This window comes from Carassius carassius, chromosome 22, assembly GCF_963082965.1.
Source record: "Carassius carassius chromosome 22, fCarCar2.1, whole genome shotgun sequence".
Taxonomy (NCBI): domain Eukaryota; kingdom Metazoa; phylum Chordata; class Actinopteri; order Cypriniformes; family Cyprinidae; genus Carassius; species Carassius carassius.
In genome coordinates, this window is record NC_081776.1 from 15275923 (window position 1) to 15293318 (window position 17396).

The 17396-nt window shown below is 39.2% G+C and overlaps 1 protein-coding gene across 1 annotated transcript in view; it reads left to right on the forward strand.

Annotated features, from left to right (window-relative positions):
* Positions 1–1831: 1831 nt before the first annotated feature.
* Positions 1832–17396, forward strand: part of LOC132098580 (membrane-associated guanylate kinase, WW and PDZ domain-containing protein 2-like) — a 33105-nt gene continuing 17540 nt past the window's right edge. Inside the window, exons 1-4 of the mRNA XM_059504645.1 lie at positions 1832–1842; positions 1957–2078; positions 6844–7026; positions 13886–14503. Of these exons, the coding sequence (XP_059360628.1) occupies positions 1832–1842; positions 1957–2078; positions 6844–7026; positions 13886–14503 (934 nt within the window). The remainder of the gene's footprint in view (positions 1843–1956; positions 2079–6843; positions 7027–13885; positions 14504–17396) is intronic.

The following is a 17396-nucleotide window of genomic DNA, read 5'->3' on the forward strand; positions in this document are numbered from 1 at the left end:
CCAGAATGTTTTCCACTTTGCCAAACCTTGGCCTAATGGCCTAACGTTCTATAAGAAAGTATGGAACTGATCTCAGATAAAGCACTAGGGACAAAATCCATTTGCTGATTATACTTTGATCTGTTGAATCAATTTCAGGCTTTAGACCTTAAAAGAAATCTAAAAGCAATATCTCAAATTTGACCTTGCGTAGTATTGGCACAAAGCTGTAATTACAAATGCCACATCTTTACAAAAAACATTACCTCTTTTCAAAGGAATGCCTTTTAATGGAGCCCAATTGTCTTTGTACTTTCAAATGGCACAGTTTTCAGTGGCACCTTTTAAAACAGATTGGATTAACTCGGACAGTAAGTGTTGTGCAGAGAGTTAAAAAAGAACCTTTTTTTCAGATCAGAGGATGGTCTCATTACTGTCTGATCTCATTCTTACTTTTTTAACAAAAATGAGGACTAACTAGGATAATGTTTCACTGACCACAGCCTTAAATGATTTGTATCATTTATTAAAATCAATACTCATGCTTTCATCTATAGTAAATTAATAGCTCATGTCAATTTTAGTTTTTTGGGTGGTGGATTGTTGGGAGGGCAAGATAATTTGCCCTGATCAACCATAAGAAATAATACTGCAGGATTTGCAGAAGTTGTCAAAGTGCATAATAGCAAGGGACCAACATTATATATACAAGATATTGTTAAAGTTAATGAAATATCACAGAAAGCATATGCAAGCTCAGTGAAAAAAATGTATCAAGATGGAGATGAAGACGTCAATAGTGTCGATAAAAAAAAAAATATATATATATATATATATATATTATTCTCCCGCATCCCACACAAGAGTTTCTGCCCGTCCATCAAGTGTTGTCCCGTGCCGCACTCTTCTGCGATGGGTCTCACGATCGTGCTGGTGTCTAATACGAAGGTGCCTGTTATAATGTTATAATGTTATAATGTTATGATCGAGGCTCTGGACTCTGAGCATAACTTGTTTTTCTATACACAAACTACACTACACATTACACTTTTGTTCATATAGTAGTATGCCTACTTTTAAATGAAAAAAATTGCGTAATATACACTACTTTTGAACACATTATTAGTTTTGTGCATAACAATGCGATTAATTGTGATTAATTGTGATTAATCGCAGACAATAATGCGATTAATCGAGATTTTAAAAAAGTTAATTATTGCCCAGCACTAATAAATTAATGACATTTGTCAATAAATATTGGCTTTTTGTGAAAGTGATGAAAACACTTTTTGTTGACTGCATCTAATCACTCTATAGTATTTGGGTGCAAATTAATAATCTTGTGATAAATATTAAGAAAATATAATATAGCAAGATAAATATGGAATAAAATATTGTTTAAAATATTTTCCTTACTGTTTATTAATTGCATTTTGCTGGTGAATTACACTATTGTTGTGTATGCATTTACTGTACAAAATAGTTAGCTTTCTATTTTAACGTTGCTGATGCAGTTTATTGTATTTTTAATACATTTAAATGCTTTGTAGAGTTTTCTCTCACCATCATTTAAGTTGTCATTAGCATATCTTTAGTCAGAATACACTACACTGGACTTTTGCCCCAGTTTTCTGGATGATGCCAACGCTAGTTGCCAAAATTCAGAGACACTTTGCAGATATTGGTAGTTGAATTTGATAGATTTCTCAGAAAATTGTACAGTCAGTGATGGGCACACTGGAATCATTTGTAGAGTCGAGTCTCCCATGCACTTTACATGATAATCATTGTCTATTTGTAGTGCATAGATGCTGTCTATGTAGAGTGTTGCAGATCAGTTACTTCAGTTAAAATGCTACTTGTGTAAGCAGTAGACAGCTAGGCAGCTTGCTAAATTGCTGGATAAGCATGTTCTATGAAGCTGTCACTCAAGAGATACACTTGAATGAGTCTCTGTTTCTGGTTTTCTGATTGCAGTCACATAAACCGAAGGACTCAGTTTGAGAATCCAGTTCTAGAGGCCAAGAGAAGATTGCAACAGCAGCAGCAGATGCAGAGTCAGGGCTTGTCCTCTCTCCCCCTACCTACAGTCTACAGAGGTAAAGTATTATTGCTATCCAAGATTGAAATCCAAATATTGATATCCAAAAATTAACAGTTGAATTTTGAAGTGTGGTACTAATGTAAATCTGGTTATTCCCAACCTCCCTATAGTTCAGGCACACCAAAGACGTCTTAATAACACTTATCTGCTCTCCATGCAATTATGTTTAACATCAAATCTTCTGAAAAGCTGATTGGGGTTTGATATTCATGACTATTATTATATTTCTCCTGTGCACTGTGTGTCTGTCTCTATAGTAACACAACTAAGCTCAAATGTTGTCTTTGGAAGTGCACAGTGTGTGAACTTATTGTTCGGAATATTACTTTCTTACAGAATATCATTTTCTTACCTTTGGAATTATTCATTTTACTTCAAAATGAAAACTCTGTCAATATTTACTTGATTACTTTCTTGGAAATCAAAATGAGAAATTATGAAGAACTTGCCTTTTTTTCCATGCACTTACAATGAATGTTAACTGAAAGTAAAGCATCAAACTATCTAACCACTGACTCACTGGCTACGTTAACAAGCAACCAAATAATCAGATTGTAATCAGATTGACAGCTCAATCGGACTGAAAAGCCTTCATGTAAACACCTTAATTGATCCAATTGAGCTCGATCAGAAATAAATTTCGATTGGATTGAAGGGGGTGGTTTATTCCTCTTCTAATACGATTGAGAGTGCATGTAAACACTCGATCGGATTGAACCATGACACTGAAAGGACTGCAGAAATAACGTAATGACATATGACGCATGGAACGAGCGGCTCTTCCTTTTGAATAAAGTGTTGTATAAATGCATGCCCTGTCATTATAAAACTCTCACTCGGCAACTGTGAAGTGACAACCTTGTTTAGGATACTCATCCACAGGCAACCCGGTTTGGGCATTGGGAGGGGCTAAATGTTTTTTTATTTTATTTTTATTTTTGTGTGATAAATGAACAGCACAGCACAGCGGTTTATATGTATATTTATCCATAAATGGGTAAATATTAATTCTGCTGTTAAAAACAAGTAAAGAAACCATATAGGAGAGTGGTTATTATGTGCAAACAGTGAGAAACTCTATATTATCTTTATGCCACTTTTCACTTTCACTATTTGTGCAGTGTGCGCATGTCAAAAAAAATATATTCTGATTTTAAGCTTGTAACATATAAACGCGCACATCAATCCGATCACTTTATTAAGCGTTCATGTAAACACTACATTCAGATTCATCAATCAGAATGAATTAAGTCTGATTTAACCAAAAAGTGTGCACGTAAATGTAGCCACTGAGTCAGAACTGAAGTTCAGAACCAAATCAGTCTAATTTGTTAACAAATCATTCTGACTGCTTCTTTAAGACTGCCCATGACTCTCAAGAACATATCTCTAGATATATCTGCCCATATCTCTAGATTCTCTCAAGAACTTTCCTGGCTGTGCTAAGTACTGTAGGTCTTCTTGTTTGTAAAAGAAACACAAGTCAAATGGACTACTCTTATACTTTTACAGTACTGTTGCATCTTTTTTGAAGTTCGAAAGCGTTATTATCTCGATTCAATGTAAATGTATGGGGAAAAACCAGGCAGTACATTACTAAAAAAAAAAATATATATATATTTTTTTTTGTTCCATGAAAGAAAGTCAGTCATTCAGGCTTGGACGGACATAAGGGGGAGTAAATAATGACAGAATTATCCTTTTTTTGCATAAACTAATCCTCTAAATCTACCTGTACAGTCTATTCAAGCTAAGCCTGAATGCTTCCTGTTTTCTTTGAGACTCAGTCATCCATTGAGAATGTGTCTCCTTTCATAATATGACCTTGGACTGATTATGGTTAGAAGCATTTCTTGCAATAATTCCTGTTTAAATTAATCCATTCAGCATGGTCATGCTGTTACCCACATAAAGGTAAGAGACAGAGTATGTTCAGCCAGAATGGCGTAAACAAGAACGTTCTCTACCTTTTTTCAGTCCATCTTTCAGAGAGAGTATTCTTTACTGAAAACCTCCAACTTACCTACACTATATGGGCAAAGTATTGCATGTGGGTATCTGAACACCAAATATGTGATTGATACACATTTAATGTTATTAACAAGTACAAGTTCAGCTCTCGTCTTTGAGAAGGCTTTCCACTAGATGTTGGACCATGACTGTAGGGAATTGCTGCCATTTAGGCACAATAGCATCAGTAAGTGTCTGTGGTCCAATTCATCCCAGTAGAAGATCAGCTTTGGTCTTTGTGCAGGCCAGTCAAATTCTGCCATAACAGAATCAAATACTTAAGGACAAACATAGTCATGCTGGAGTAGAAAAAGACCCTTCACAAAATTGGAACTACTATATACTGTGCTCACTGTATGTGGTAGAATTAAGATTTGTTTTCATTTGGCCCCTAATCAAAGTGGTTTGTTTAAAGGGGTATCCACATAGTGTTGGCTATGTAGTTTCTGATCTCGCGTCAACAAAAGAGAGGTTCAGTAGATTGAGATTTAAGCATAACTGGGGACCATAGAGGACTGAGAAGGCGTTCGCTTGATCTGGATGTTCAGTCTCTCAGATGCTCCGATGTTAAATTTAGCTTTGTCCTTCATTAGTAGATCAACCCTGTTGACAACCGCAATTTGCCAAGTAGTATTTGCCAAATTCCTTGCTCAATATCCTTTGTTTGTCCTGGAACAGTCCTAAACCTATTCCTAAACCCAACACTAACCAGAACTACCTCTATAACCAAAGAGTAAAAATGAGAGGATGGTAATATTTTTGTATCTTCAGAATCTGATTTTTAGGAACATTGTTCCAGGACCAACAAGAAGGATTGACTTGACAAAATCACCATAGATTTTCTATTGAAATCTAAATATTCTATGTCCATATTAGGCCAACTTTGTATCCTTTAATGCCATTTATCAATTCCATGTGTGAATTGAGGCTCCAACCACAGCCTTAGGCCTAGCCCTTAACCTTGTTGTAAAATCAGATTGTTGGGAATGTTGTTCCAGGTTCAACAAGGATGTTCGAAATGTAACTCTTCTAGGTCCATAACAGGCCTACCTTGTATCCTTCAATGACATTTATTGATTTCCTGTGTGAGTTGAGGGTTTTTTTCTTTTCTGTAACAGTGGAGGAGAGCCCCTCCTCTGCCACCTTACCCAGGGCCAGACTGGCATACGTGGGTCCCGCTCTTGAGCGCTCTCATAGTCTCACTGACCTGTCCGAGGCCCCCCTGTACCGGGCCGGTGTGTTTGGACTGCATGGTACGTCCCTAGACCGGCGCCCCCTTGTGCAAGAGAGGAACTACAGCAGGAGTGTTTTTGCCTTGCCTGTTTTTGCCTAGTCCTCTAAGGAACAATCTCTCAGTTTCTAAACCAGTGAACACTTTTCATTGGCTGTTTTTTTATTTTTTTTATTTGTATTTTACTTTTTGCCTGCGCTTCAAGGATAGTCATAAATCCACCTACCCTGCTGAACAGACCAGTGTAACTGGTCGCAATCATATGTTTGGGATGCTGGTTTATAAAATATGCCTATGGATTCCACAAGGTTACTTATCTAGTAGGGGATGGTCACCAAGTAACTAACAACATCCAACTAGTTGGTCAACTTTTTTTTTCTTTAGCTTTCAGTTTTAGCTTTAATATTTAACACTGCCTCTTAACACAAAGTTAAGATTGCAGTTCTATTAGAATTAAGTTTACTATAATGTTCTATTCATAATTTGGGGTTTATGTCATATATTTTGAAACCACTAGAGTATACACAGATCTATGCTTACTGACTGTTAGTACCCCAAAACCATTTCTGCTAACATTTCTCTCCAACCACATAGCTCTAGTTTAGCAAGTTACACCTCTTTTCAAGATCCAATCAACTCCAGCTAGGCAAAATCTAGTTCTGCTCTCATTATGTTTTCAAAGTAATATGTAAAATGGTTTTTGAATGCCATTTTATGTTGATTGTAAGACCATCTAGACAACCTGCCAAAGTTACGCGTTCCCATTATATTAACAACAAGGAAATTTGGTCAACCAGCTGTACCAGATATTTTGCTAGACCAGAACCAAACAAACATGGATCAGCATAGAAATTCATGCTCGTCTTTTAGCAGGGTATCTGGACCAGCTATCGTCCCTAACAAACGCATGGTAGAAACTAGATTAGACTAGACCAAAATGGTGGTACAAAAAAAATAAAAAAAATAAAGAACCTCTCAACTTCAAAAGTGAGATGGAGTGACTATGGCTGGCATCTTTTAACTCCATACTGTGTAGTAGACATGTAGACATCTCTTCAGTTTCAAAGAAGCAGCTCTTCAGTACAAAGGTCCTTGTGTGTGGTTACAGCAAAATAGCTTTTCCAGGATGGTTTTTAAGACCACTTTCTCCACTCTGAGAGAGCAGTAGAACCACTCTGCCTGTGCTGGTTCTTCTCCTGGCTATTTTTTTTTTGCTTAAGTCTTGGATGGCTTCAGAGACGGCCCTGGATGAGGCTAAACACTGTTGAGTGTAGCCTTGGAGTACATTTAAAGAGCCAAAAGTGAGGTTTGAGCAAAAAACAAGCCATCATGTCCCTCTGCTATTGTATGTTTGGCTGTAAGCAGAGCACTTGGCCATCTACCCACAATTCCCCAGTGTGATGTGATCTGCTGCTTTTGATGGGTTTGGAGTGGCTTTTACAAAATAACCATTAGTTTCTGGATATCTTCTGCTTGATTACAATCTCATGTTTCTATCTGAATTTCTTCACCCTGGCAGAGAAGCCTCTGTTCACACGGGACCCCACGCAGCTGAAGGGCAGCTTTCTGTCTACAGCCCTACAGAAAAGCAACATGGGATTTGGCTTCACTATCATCGGTGGTGACGAACCAGATGAGTTCTTACAGGTCAAAAGTGTCATACCAGACGGGCCTGCTGCACAGGATGGGAAAATGGCTACAGGTAAACACACACACACACTTGCAGCAAGTCGCTGTTTGATCAGCTCTAATGTGCTATTCTCACTTAAACAGAGCTTCCAGCTGGTCAGTCTTTCTCAATCTATGTTTGTGCCCACACTACTGCTGAGGTTACGGTGTGAATCTGTCATTTTATTGGTTGATAGTGTGTAAGGGACATCCAGGGGTTAAGAGCTTTTACAGAAAGTCTATTTATTGGCTTTGTGTGTCATCCACAGCAGGGCATGTGTTCATTAATCACAGAGGTGCTTTCTGAACCTTGTAACTCCGGTCCAGCCTAGTGGGAGTGTGACTGCTGCAGCATTACTCTCACACACATGCATCAGCATCGAAATATCTAGTATATTCAGAGGGACCCACAGTGCAGAGTTCAGAATATAGTCAATGTGTCTCCCATGATGCCTTTTTATTGTATTATTGTTGTTGGTAGTTGTAGAAATCATCCTTTCTGCTCCTTTCCTCTCCTTTCTGCTCTCTTCCACCCTTCATGCTCCCTCTAGACTCCTTGTCCTACTTGTGCTGTTTTGCAGTCTCACACACTCACACACACACACACTCAGACAGTGCTGTGGAGGAGCTTCAGCTCTACGCCAGTGTGAAATATTCAATTTTGCTGGATAAGGGAGCTCGGAGAGGAAATCTCGCTCACATCCTTTGGTGGACTCGAACGTCCTTTGCATATGGACATACATATAGTACACAGCCATCACTATTGTTGTGGAATGTTACTTTTGAAGACCTTATTAAATCAGAATATTAGTTTTGTTGATTTTAGTCCATTTTAGTGTTAGCTTTGAGGCTAATCTGTATGTTAATTTTCTCTGGAATGTTAATTAATGATTCATCCTGCGCCACAAATTTAAATACAATCAGATTGACTCTAGAATGACTCAAATAATTTTGGCATTATCTAATGTCCACTTAAAGTTAATCCTTAAAAAATAAGTATTTAAATACTCTACATTATAATCTAGGCATAATTTGATTTACATCATTTTAATATGATGTATATGTTATTAGTGTTATATAATTTTATTTATTTAGGGAAAATTGTTTAACATGAAGATAATTATTGGACATTTGTTACTGATTTTGAATGCACAATACACCAATATGCAAGATTTGCATTTTTAAATCATTAATGTTATGTTTCTGTTCATTAGGGATGTTTGCTAAGACAAGTCACTATTAATATAGTTTTATACATGTTTGTGAGTATGTAACAAGTTAAAAAAAATTAAACCCAACATTAACCACCACAATAATCATAACAACTGTTTAACACCTCATCCACAAATTAATAGTGTGATGTAAACATGCCATCTATTCCTCTCTCTCCTGTCCTCCTGGCTAAGTGTTTCCATGATGAATTAAAACTATCATGCAGAGTGCTGGGATCTGCTGCGTGACATGCTTCACTTCTTGCATCTTAGAGCCCTTCCATCCACCTCATCTACGCCCACTATAGATGCCTCTGTGGCACTGATGTTTACTCTGCCCCTTGCAGCTGTGCCCGATTCTTCTCAATTAAAGCTTAACAAGCAGATAATGAGTTGAATCAGGTGCACCAGTGTGCTGCTGAGGGACAGGAAGCACACAAGTCATATGCCTGTTGGAGAATCTCTGCATTTGATGTTTAGAGCTTCATTTGAATAGAATGTCTACTGTGCTGTGGCTCAGCAGCGATGTTTAGAGGATTGTGTATTGCTTGTGTTTTAAGAATGCCAGTCACAGACATAAGATGTCTCAGACGTTTGTTCCCAGAGCTCTTTTTTGTTGTTGTCTGATGAATAGTTTTAGTCAGGAAACAAAATATTAGATCATTTTAATTTGAATAAAACAATAAGTAGCACATTATAAGTATCTGTGCACAACTTTGAGTGATCAATGAATCCATTGAATCATTTAATTGAAACTGACTATTTGATTATTTTGTCAATTTAATTGAGCCACCCTATTAATACTATATGCTATAACCCAGTCTTAATTTGTTGAAGTTTATTTAAACAATTTTAGTGGCTCCTATTATCCAGTGTCAGCATTCACAGATATATATTAAAGTAAAACATAAAATGGGAGCTGTCGAATTTAGAATTTTTTGAAGTTTGAATTGTAAGTGGATGATAATGTCTTGTTTTTAGGAGTGTAGTGATCTGGTTTGCCCTGTGGAGTGTCGGCCCAGACTGATGTTGACATAAAGCTAAGTGTGAAACAGTCCGGTCACACCAATATCATTTGCTCTCTGGAAGCATGTGAAATTATTGATTGGAACACCAGAGTCTCTAGGCAGATGTTGAATGTATTTACCGAGATTAATTAAAATTTCTGCAAACAACACATAACAGTCAGAAGGGGACAAGCCTATCGATAGACACGTATGGCACTGCATGAAATGTCTCTAGGAAACCAGTAGACCCTGTGACCTTATTTATCCCACAAATACTTTCCCCACATTTGGTGGAATATTGACAACCTGTCCTCCAACCATTACGCTCGTATAGGTCGTTTGTCCAAATCCCTGAAATACGACCCATTAGAGCATATACTACAATTGCGCCCCTATCGGCAAAAGGTCGTTTTCATATTAATGTTTTGTACTCTTTTATTTGCACTCTGATTTGCGTTTTGTGTAGCTCAGTTGGTAGATTATTGCGTTATACCTTGATATGTTATCATGGGTTCGAGCCCAGAGAACGGACGTGCACGTAAAATGTATATGCTCAATATGTCAGGATGGGTGGTGGAGGGATGAACTCAATTGCAGACAGTTGTCACAGCAACACAGTTTAAAGAAACAAATAACAGGAAAAACAAAATCCACGAGGGGGCAAAACAAGGGCTAGACAGACGAAGGATGACTAAACTAGACTAACACTTGACAAACTAGACTACAACAGAAACAGGAACAAACTATTAACTTGACAAGACTCTCAACAGGCTTACTCACGGACAGCTCAAGGTTAGACAATGTACCGAAACAGGACAGAGAACATGAGGAGATTAAATGGGGAGCAAACTAATCAGGAACAGGTGACACAGGGGAAAGCAACAATCAAATGATTACGAGATGATGACAAGGGGGCGGGGTAAGGTGACAAGACAACGCAAGCACATGGCCCAAACAAATGGCCATGTGCTTGCACATAAAACATGGGCCTGTCATGATCCTGCCCCAAGACCAGGAAAATCAGGACACGAAGGCAGAATCATGACAGAACCCCTCCCTTAAGGAGCGGCTTCCAGACGCTCCTCAAGGGAACATCAAACACGGGACATGACTGACTGAGACAGAGACACAAACCAACAATACATGACAAATAGCAATAAAGGCAGACACGAAAACACGACAACAGGGTTGGGATTAAACAAAAAAAATAACAAACACTGGAGGGGGGCGGGGGTACAACAAAGTTCATAGGGGGCAGTCCAGGGTGAACAGGTGGACTGGGGGTCTTGAGTGGACAGGACGATGGCTGATGGCGAGGGGTCCGGGCAGACTTCGATGGGGACACATGAGGAACAGTCTTGGGAGAAACAGTCCGGGGTGATGTGGTGACAGGGGTGACCGGGGAAACGCACAGGGGTACAGAGGGCGAAGAAACAGGAAGCCCGACCGGGGAAACAGCAGGGGACACAACAGGACACATGACTGGGGGTGTAGCAGGCGGCCGAGGAGCGGAGAGAGGAATGGAGCTCACAGAATCTGACTCAGAACCCACGCTCCACATCTCTGCCTTGGAAACAGCGTTGTCAGTAGCGTTGTCTGTAGCAGTCTCTGGAACAGCGCTCACGGCAGCTGACTGGGGTTCGGCGCTCACGGCAGCCGACTGGGGTATGATGCTCACGGCAGCCGACTGGGGTACGGCGCTCACGATAGCGGGCTCTGGGACAGCACCTGGGACAGCGCTTACAGTAGCGGGCTCTGGAACAGCACCTGGGAGAGCGCTTGCGGTAGCGGGCTCTGGGACAGCGCTTTGGACAGCGCTTGCAGTAGCGGGCTCTGGGACCGGCAGAGATGAAGGGCGAGAGGCTCCCTTTCTCCTCCTCTTCCTCTTAGGTCGCGGTGTGGTAGTCATAGCCGGACTTGTGACTGGTTGGAGAAGCTCAGCGGGATCTGTGACTTGCGTTGGATGGGCAGTCTCGGACAGCGCTGACTCAGCCGAGGATGACTCCGACGAAGAATCCCACGAAGTCCGTCTCCCTCGTTTACCATGAAGATTAACAGGCGTGGGAGGTGCCTCAGGATTTGAGGAGGGATGTGCCTGAACCCCCAGTGTTGCAACGGCCAGGAGACGACCCTCTGGGATCACTGACAGCTTGGCCGAAGGTGGGGACCTCGAGGGGGAGACCTGCGGCTCCTCCTGGGAGACACTCTCCCATAGTTGGGCATAGTTCCGCAGGATCCACTCACCCTCGGACGAGTAAGGGAGGGTGACCCTCTTCTTGTCAGTAGGGGATGACAGCCAGCATTGTTTGCGGAACTCCAGTTGTCGCTGGAGTTCGGAGTACCCCCTGTCTGCTGAGTTCCTTCTTGGTCGGTACATTCTGTCATGTGGGTGGTGGAGGATGAACCCAAATGCAGACAGTTGTCACAGCAACACAGTTTAATGAACAAATAACAGGAAAAACAAAACCCACGAGGGGGCAAAACAAGGGCTAGACAGATGAAGGATGACTAAACTAGACTAACACTTGACAAACTAGACTACAACAGAAACAGGAACAAACTATTAACTTGACAAGACTCTCAACAGGCTTACTCACGGACAGCTCAAGGTTAGACAATGTACCGACACAGGACAGAGAACATGGGGAGATTAAATGAGGAGCAAACTAATCAGGAACAGGTGACACAGGTGAAAGCAACAATCAAATGATTACGAGATGATGACAAGGGGGCGGGGTAAGGTGACAAGACAACGCAAGCACATGGCCCAAACAAATGGCCATGTGCTTGCACATAAAACATGGGCCTGTCATGATCCTGCCCCAAGACCAGGAAAATCAGGACACGAAGGCAGAATCATGACACAATAAATCATAATATAGCATGATTTCTGTTAGGGTTAGGTTTAGGGGTGGTGTTAGGTGTGGTCATTCGAACAAATAAACCACCTAGTAAAATATGTATGAATTACTGTGAGATCGGTGTAAAAAGTCCACGCATTGCATTTAAATAAATGTGCGTTTTGATTGGTAATGACATTATAGGTCATTATTACTGTCATTATTTTTACGCCTGCTAGAGGCCACTTAACTTTAAAACTTAAATATAGGTCGTAATAAGGTGCTTGCACAAACGACCTAAATGGTCGTTTTTTATTGGAGGACAGGCTCAATATTGAGCACCTTCTCATTTCCACAATAATTACATTTCTGGTATTTAATTTTTGTCAGCATTCAAAGATGGAGGGCAAAGCTTTTATTAGGCTTGAAACATACTCTGCGGAAACATCAGCACTGAAGGTGAAACTGAACTGAATCAGTGAACAAACATCGGAAGGACTGGTAAACTTCTTGAAAAAAGGGAAGTGAAGATCACAAGTCCTGAGGCATGGCGAATTTTAGGACTGAGAAAAGGATTGAGTAGGTCCCTCAAATTGTTCCTTCGACTGGTGCGCTGTAATTGACACAGTTGCCAGAGGAGACAACATGAATAAATATTGGATGACTGAAATCGTTGCAAATTGGAGAAGGTTTTTCACCCTGATTAGACTGACTGTTCTTAATGGGTAAAATATATTTTCCCCCTCAATAGCGCTGTTCCGAAACCTAGAGATATTTTGCTGTCAGTTTTCTTTACATCGGGTAAAACGATTGATTTTGAACATTCTACACAGGCAGCAAGCCACACAAAAATGGTTCTTTTCTTGTGAAGCACACAGGGGATTTGACTCCTCTAGTTAAAAAATCTTAAAGGAATACTAATAGTATTTAATGACAAGTTGGAACCAATCTAAGCATCCCTCTTAATGAGATAAGGCATGGGGGGGTGTCATGGGGGGAATAAAAAATCTGAATTTCAGTATATCCAGCTGGATCTTACCAGGATGACCGTTAGATCCCTCTTACAGGGTTTGTATTCTCAGTGGGTATAGTTCCAAATTGTGATAGAATCTCAACTAGCATTTCAGCTGATTGCTGTTTCCATTGTTAGAATTTAGCGTTTAACTTCAGCATGTTGCTAAGTTAATGACTTAGCTCACATAAGCACAAAAATACACAGCACGCAAATAATGGAGCAGATAGTCAAAATAGTTTGATATTAGTGTGTTGCTAAGCTAATGGCTCCACATTCTTATTGGCACAAAAATACACGGTAAAACTTAATATAAGGGTCTCTTAACTAGTTGCTTATTAACAAGCATATTACTAGAATATTAGCCATTTATTGGTACCAATTAACCACATATTAATACATTCTTATTCTACATTCCTAATCTTACCCAATACCTTAACGCAACAACTACCTTACTAACTATTAATATATAGCAAATTAGGAATTTATTGAGAGAAACGTAGTATTTATTGGTAAATAAATGTTTCCTGTTCTAAAGTGTTACCATTATGGACAAAGAACTTGTATCAATACTTTTCTTAATTGAATCAAATATAGGTTTAAATTTTTTTTTTTTTTTTTTTACCTAATTCACCATTTTGGATCATTTCTGTCACTGTGCTTATTGCAATGATTTCTGAGAATGAGTTATCTTGTAAAGAAGCATAATTATGTTTAGGTTTACGCCTACCTTTTGAAACAGCCTTGGCTTTTGGCCCAAATATATACCTACTAGTGTTAGCATATGCTAATATACCTTTCCTTGTGTCTAATTATTTACCAGGAGATGTGATTGTCTACATTAATGACGTCTGCGTCCTGGGCACCACTCACGCTGATGTGGTGAAGCTTTTCCAGTCGGTGCCAATTGGACAAAGCGTAACCCTCGTCCTTTGCAGGGGTTACCCTCTTCCATATGACCCGGAGGATGCAGCCATTACATTGCCGTCCCCCCTCAGTCTAATTGATCATCATCTGCTGGTCAACGGACGGAATAGCTACGACAGCTACATGGAGTACATCTCCCGCACTGCTCGCTTCGTCGACCCAATCCAAACGACACTGGCGCAGCCTCACCCTGGAGACACCCACCTGGATGCTGGACCACTGGAGGACAGCGTCTCAATGGCGTCGTCAGGGGCGGCTGGAGGAGAGCTTTTAACCATTACCATGGTGAAAGGGGCGGATGGGTTTGGATTCACCATAGCAGACAATAATGGAGGACAACGGGTGAATCAGATTCTGGAGGCACAGGGGTGCCCGGGGCTGTGCGAGGGCGATCTGATTGTGGAAATTAACCAGCAACCCGCGCTAACACTGTCACACACACAGGTGGTGGAGCTGCTAAAAGAATGTCCTGTTGGGGCTGAGGCCATGTTGGTTGTGCAGAGAGGAGGGGCAGGTAAGGAGACTTCTGATTTTTGGGGGGGGTTGTGTGTGTTTTCACGACCTAACATATGGAAAGGCCTCTTAATTAGTTTATTAGTCCATCTTGCCTTTCTTAGCAGTTTTATAATTCACTCCTTGGCTTTTTCGAAGCGCTGAGACATGCTGAAGAACAAGCTGTTTCTGCTTTTTCCGACCTTCACCGTGCAGAAAAGCATTGTGGGTAAAAATAGACTCTGACACATAATTACAGTAGTGTACAAACATGCATATGCACTACCTGTGTCCTCAGTATATTTATATCCTGCATTCTGTACAAGGACTGTTGCATAATATGCTTTCACAAACACACACACATCTAAAATTCACAAGCCAGCACAGTTAAAGACTCTCTGAAATCAGTTTTGTAGTTTTAGCAAGTCTTTTAGCATTAAGGCTATTTATATGCTAGCCTATGCTTTATTTACTGTTGCTTGGCCAAATATAGGAAGCCAAATCAGTCATTTCAATAGGAATCTGCACAATAAGGAGTTTTACATCTGGGCGAAAAAGTTCCCCATGTACAGTAGATTTCGCTCATGTTTAAAATGGTCACGCAAATTTGCAGCGCTAACCAACAGAAAGCTGCTTGGTTTGAAAGTGACTTTAGTGAGCTTTATGCACTACTGTGTTATTGACAATAGAAATAGGATTTTTGTTTGCCCACAAAATGTTGCCTAAATTTTGCTAATGTAACCACACCTCAGTGAAACAGACCAATGGCAAAAGGCTACTAGCTATTGACCCCTTGGATATGTCCCAACTCCTATCCAGGAAAGAAAACAGCAGTCATCAAGCCATTTCTTTGGCTTCACTGAGTCTTTAAAGTTATGCTAAAATCAAAATTGTTCCCAAAACTGATGCCAAACAGCTATTTAAAGCTTCACACATGGCATTTCGCAGTGATGTGCTTTCCAGCACACAAGCACTTCCTACACTCACGTACACCGTGTCCCAGACACCTACACTGTCTCAAATACAAATTATGGTTTGCTGGTTCAGTGTCTAGCTCTCAAGGGGCAGTGAATCAGAGCTGATTATTTTACAGTGCTGTTGATTACTGCTGGTGCTAACTTGTTTCTCACCCGAGAATAATTACAGATTCTAGATTTTTTGATTCTCCCCAATTACTAGAATGTTCTTTTATTTGTTTCTTTATTTTATTTTAATAAAGTATAATATTTTTTATTCTTTTTTTTTCACTTCCCTCAAAACCAACTTCCCTCAGTACAATACCGTAACTCAATAATTCAAATATATATTACAAATATATATTAAAGTTTAGATTTTTTTTAAAAATTGCATAAGGAAATGCCTACTATATGTCCTGAAGTATTAGATTTATACTTCTTCTTTTGGTTTTCACAGATGTGTACCTAATTTTGTGAGACTGACAGGTTATTTTTTTTTAAATCCAGCAGCATCAAAATCATCCCTCATACTGAAGGGTTTATTTTGACATTTATTTTCATTATTTTGGGATGAACAAGGTCATACAGATAGTTTTTATAGTTTTATATAATTTTATCATTTTAAATTAAATTTTCTTTTATTTCTTTCAGCTGAGCTGAAAATGTGTTTGAAACTATCTGGTAGTATTGATGTAGTCATTAATTCAAGTGAATACTAGATTTTTTTTTATTCATATTTCTGTATTCAAGTATTTGACATTAAAGCGGTGGTTGATTGCGATTTTACTTTTTTAACTTTAGTTAGTGTGTAATGTTGCTGTTTGAGCATAAACAATATCTGCAAAGTTACGGCGCTAAAAGTAATATGCAAATGAGTATCAACTTTTAAATTTCTGGCAGTTTAATGCCTGGAAAAACAACTCGTAGGAACTACAACACGCTACTTTTCTAGAAACAGCGGTAATATATATAAAGGTAAAATATATAAATAATAAGGCATTTTTTGGTTTCTTTATTAAGCTTGAAGACATGTTACACTGCACCTCATAAACACAATAAAGCCAAGAAAAAAGCAGTCAACCACCCCTTTAATGTAATATATCACAGTGATATTGGTTGACGAGTGAAAAAAAACATACATATGTGAGAAAATGGAAGAAGCTGAATTTTGAAACCAAATTTAGGTGACTATGTCTGAACATAGACTAATTCAATTCTATGACTCATCTCTTTTTCAGTTCTTTAGCCTGTTTTGTCTGTTTTAGTACTCAATAATCAGAGGTATGCATACAGCCTGTCCACCATATCAGTGCCCAGTAAGCATATAATTTGATCTATAATCGCAGATGGAACCACTCACGTTTTTTGTGTGTTTTTTTTTTTATGCCTGTGGTTTTAGGCCGAGATTGTCATTCATGTTAGGAAATGAAAATGTAGTAAAAGCCAATCGACATGCACCAGTCTATATTGTAAAAAAGCATACAAAAATGAGTACAAAAAATGGCTTTAGCTCTAACTGACACCTTGACTGAGATCATATAAGCCATTTTTAAAAGCAGCTTGAGCCAGTGTGATTTATGACCCGTATTAATCAGAGTGTCTGTTATAACCCAGAGAGAAAGGGAGAAGGAAAGCAAGGGAATAAATAGATAAAAATTCAGAACAGAGAGGGAAAAGATTGAGTTCTTAACCATCACTGTAGCAAAATTACAACATTTGTTCAAAGCAATTAAGTATCTTCATAGCATCAAATAAGGAATAATCTCTTACTAGGATTTTTTTTTCAGCTTTTTCAGGTTCTCATTTCTGTAATGTGATAAATTGTTAACTACAGTTAATTAAATTTTGACAGGTGGTTTTTTTTTTTTTACATGCTTCTGTTATTTTGATTCATTAAAGGAAATGCAGAAAATGCTACCATGATGCATAAATATTTCAACATTATTTTTTTCATGTTAC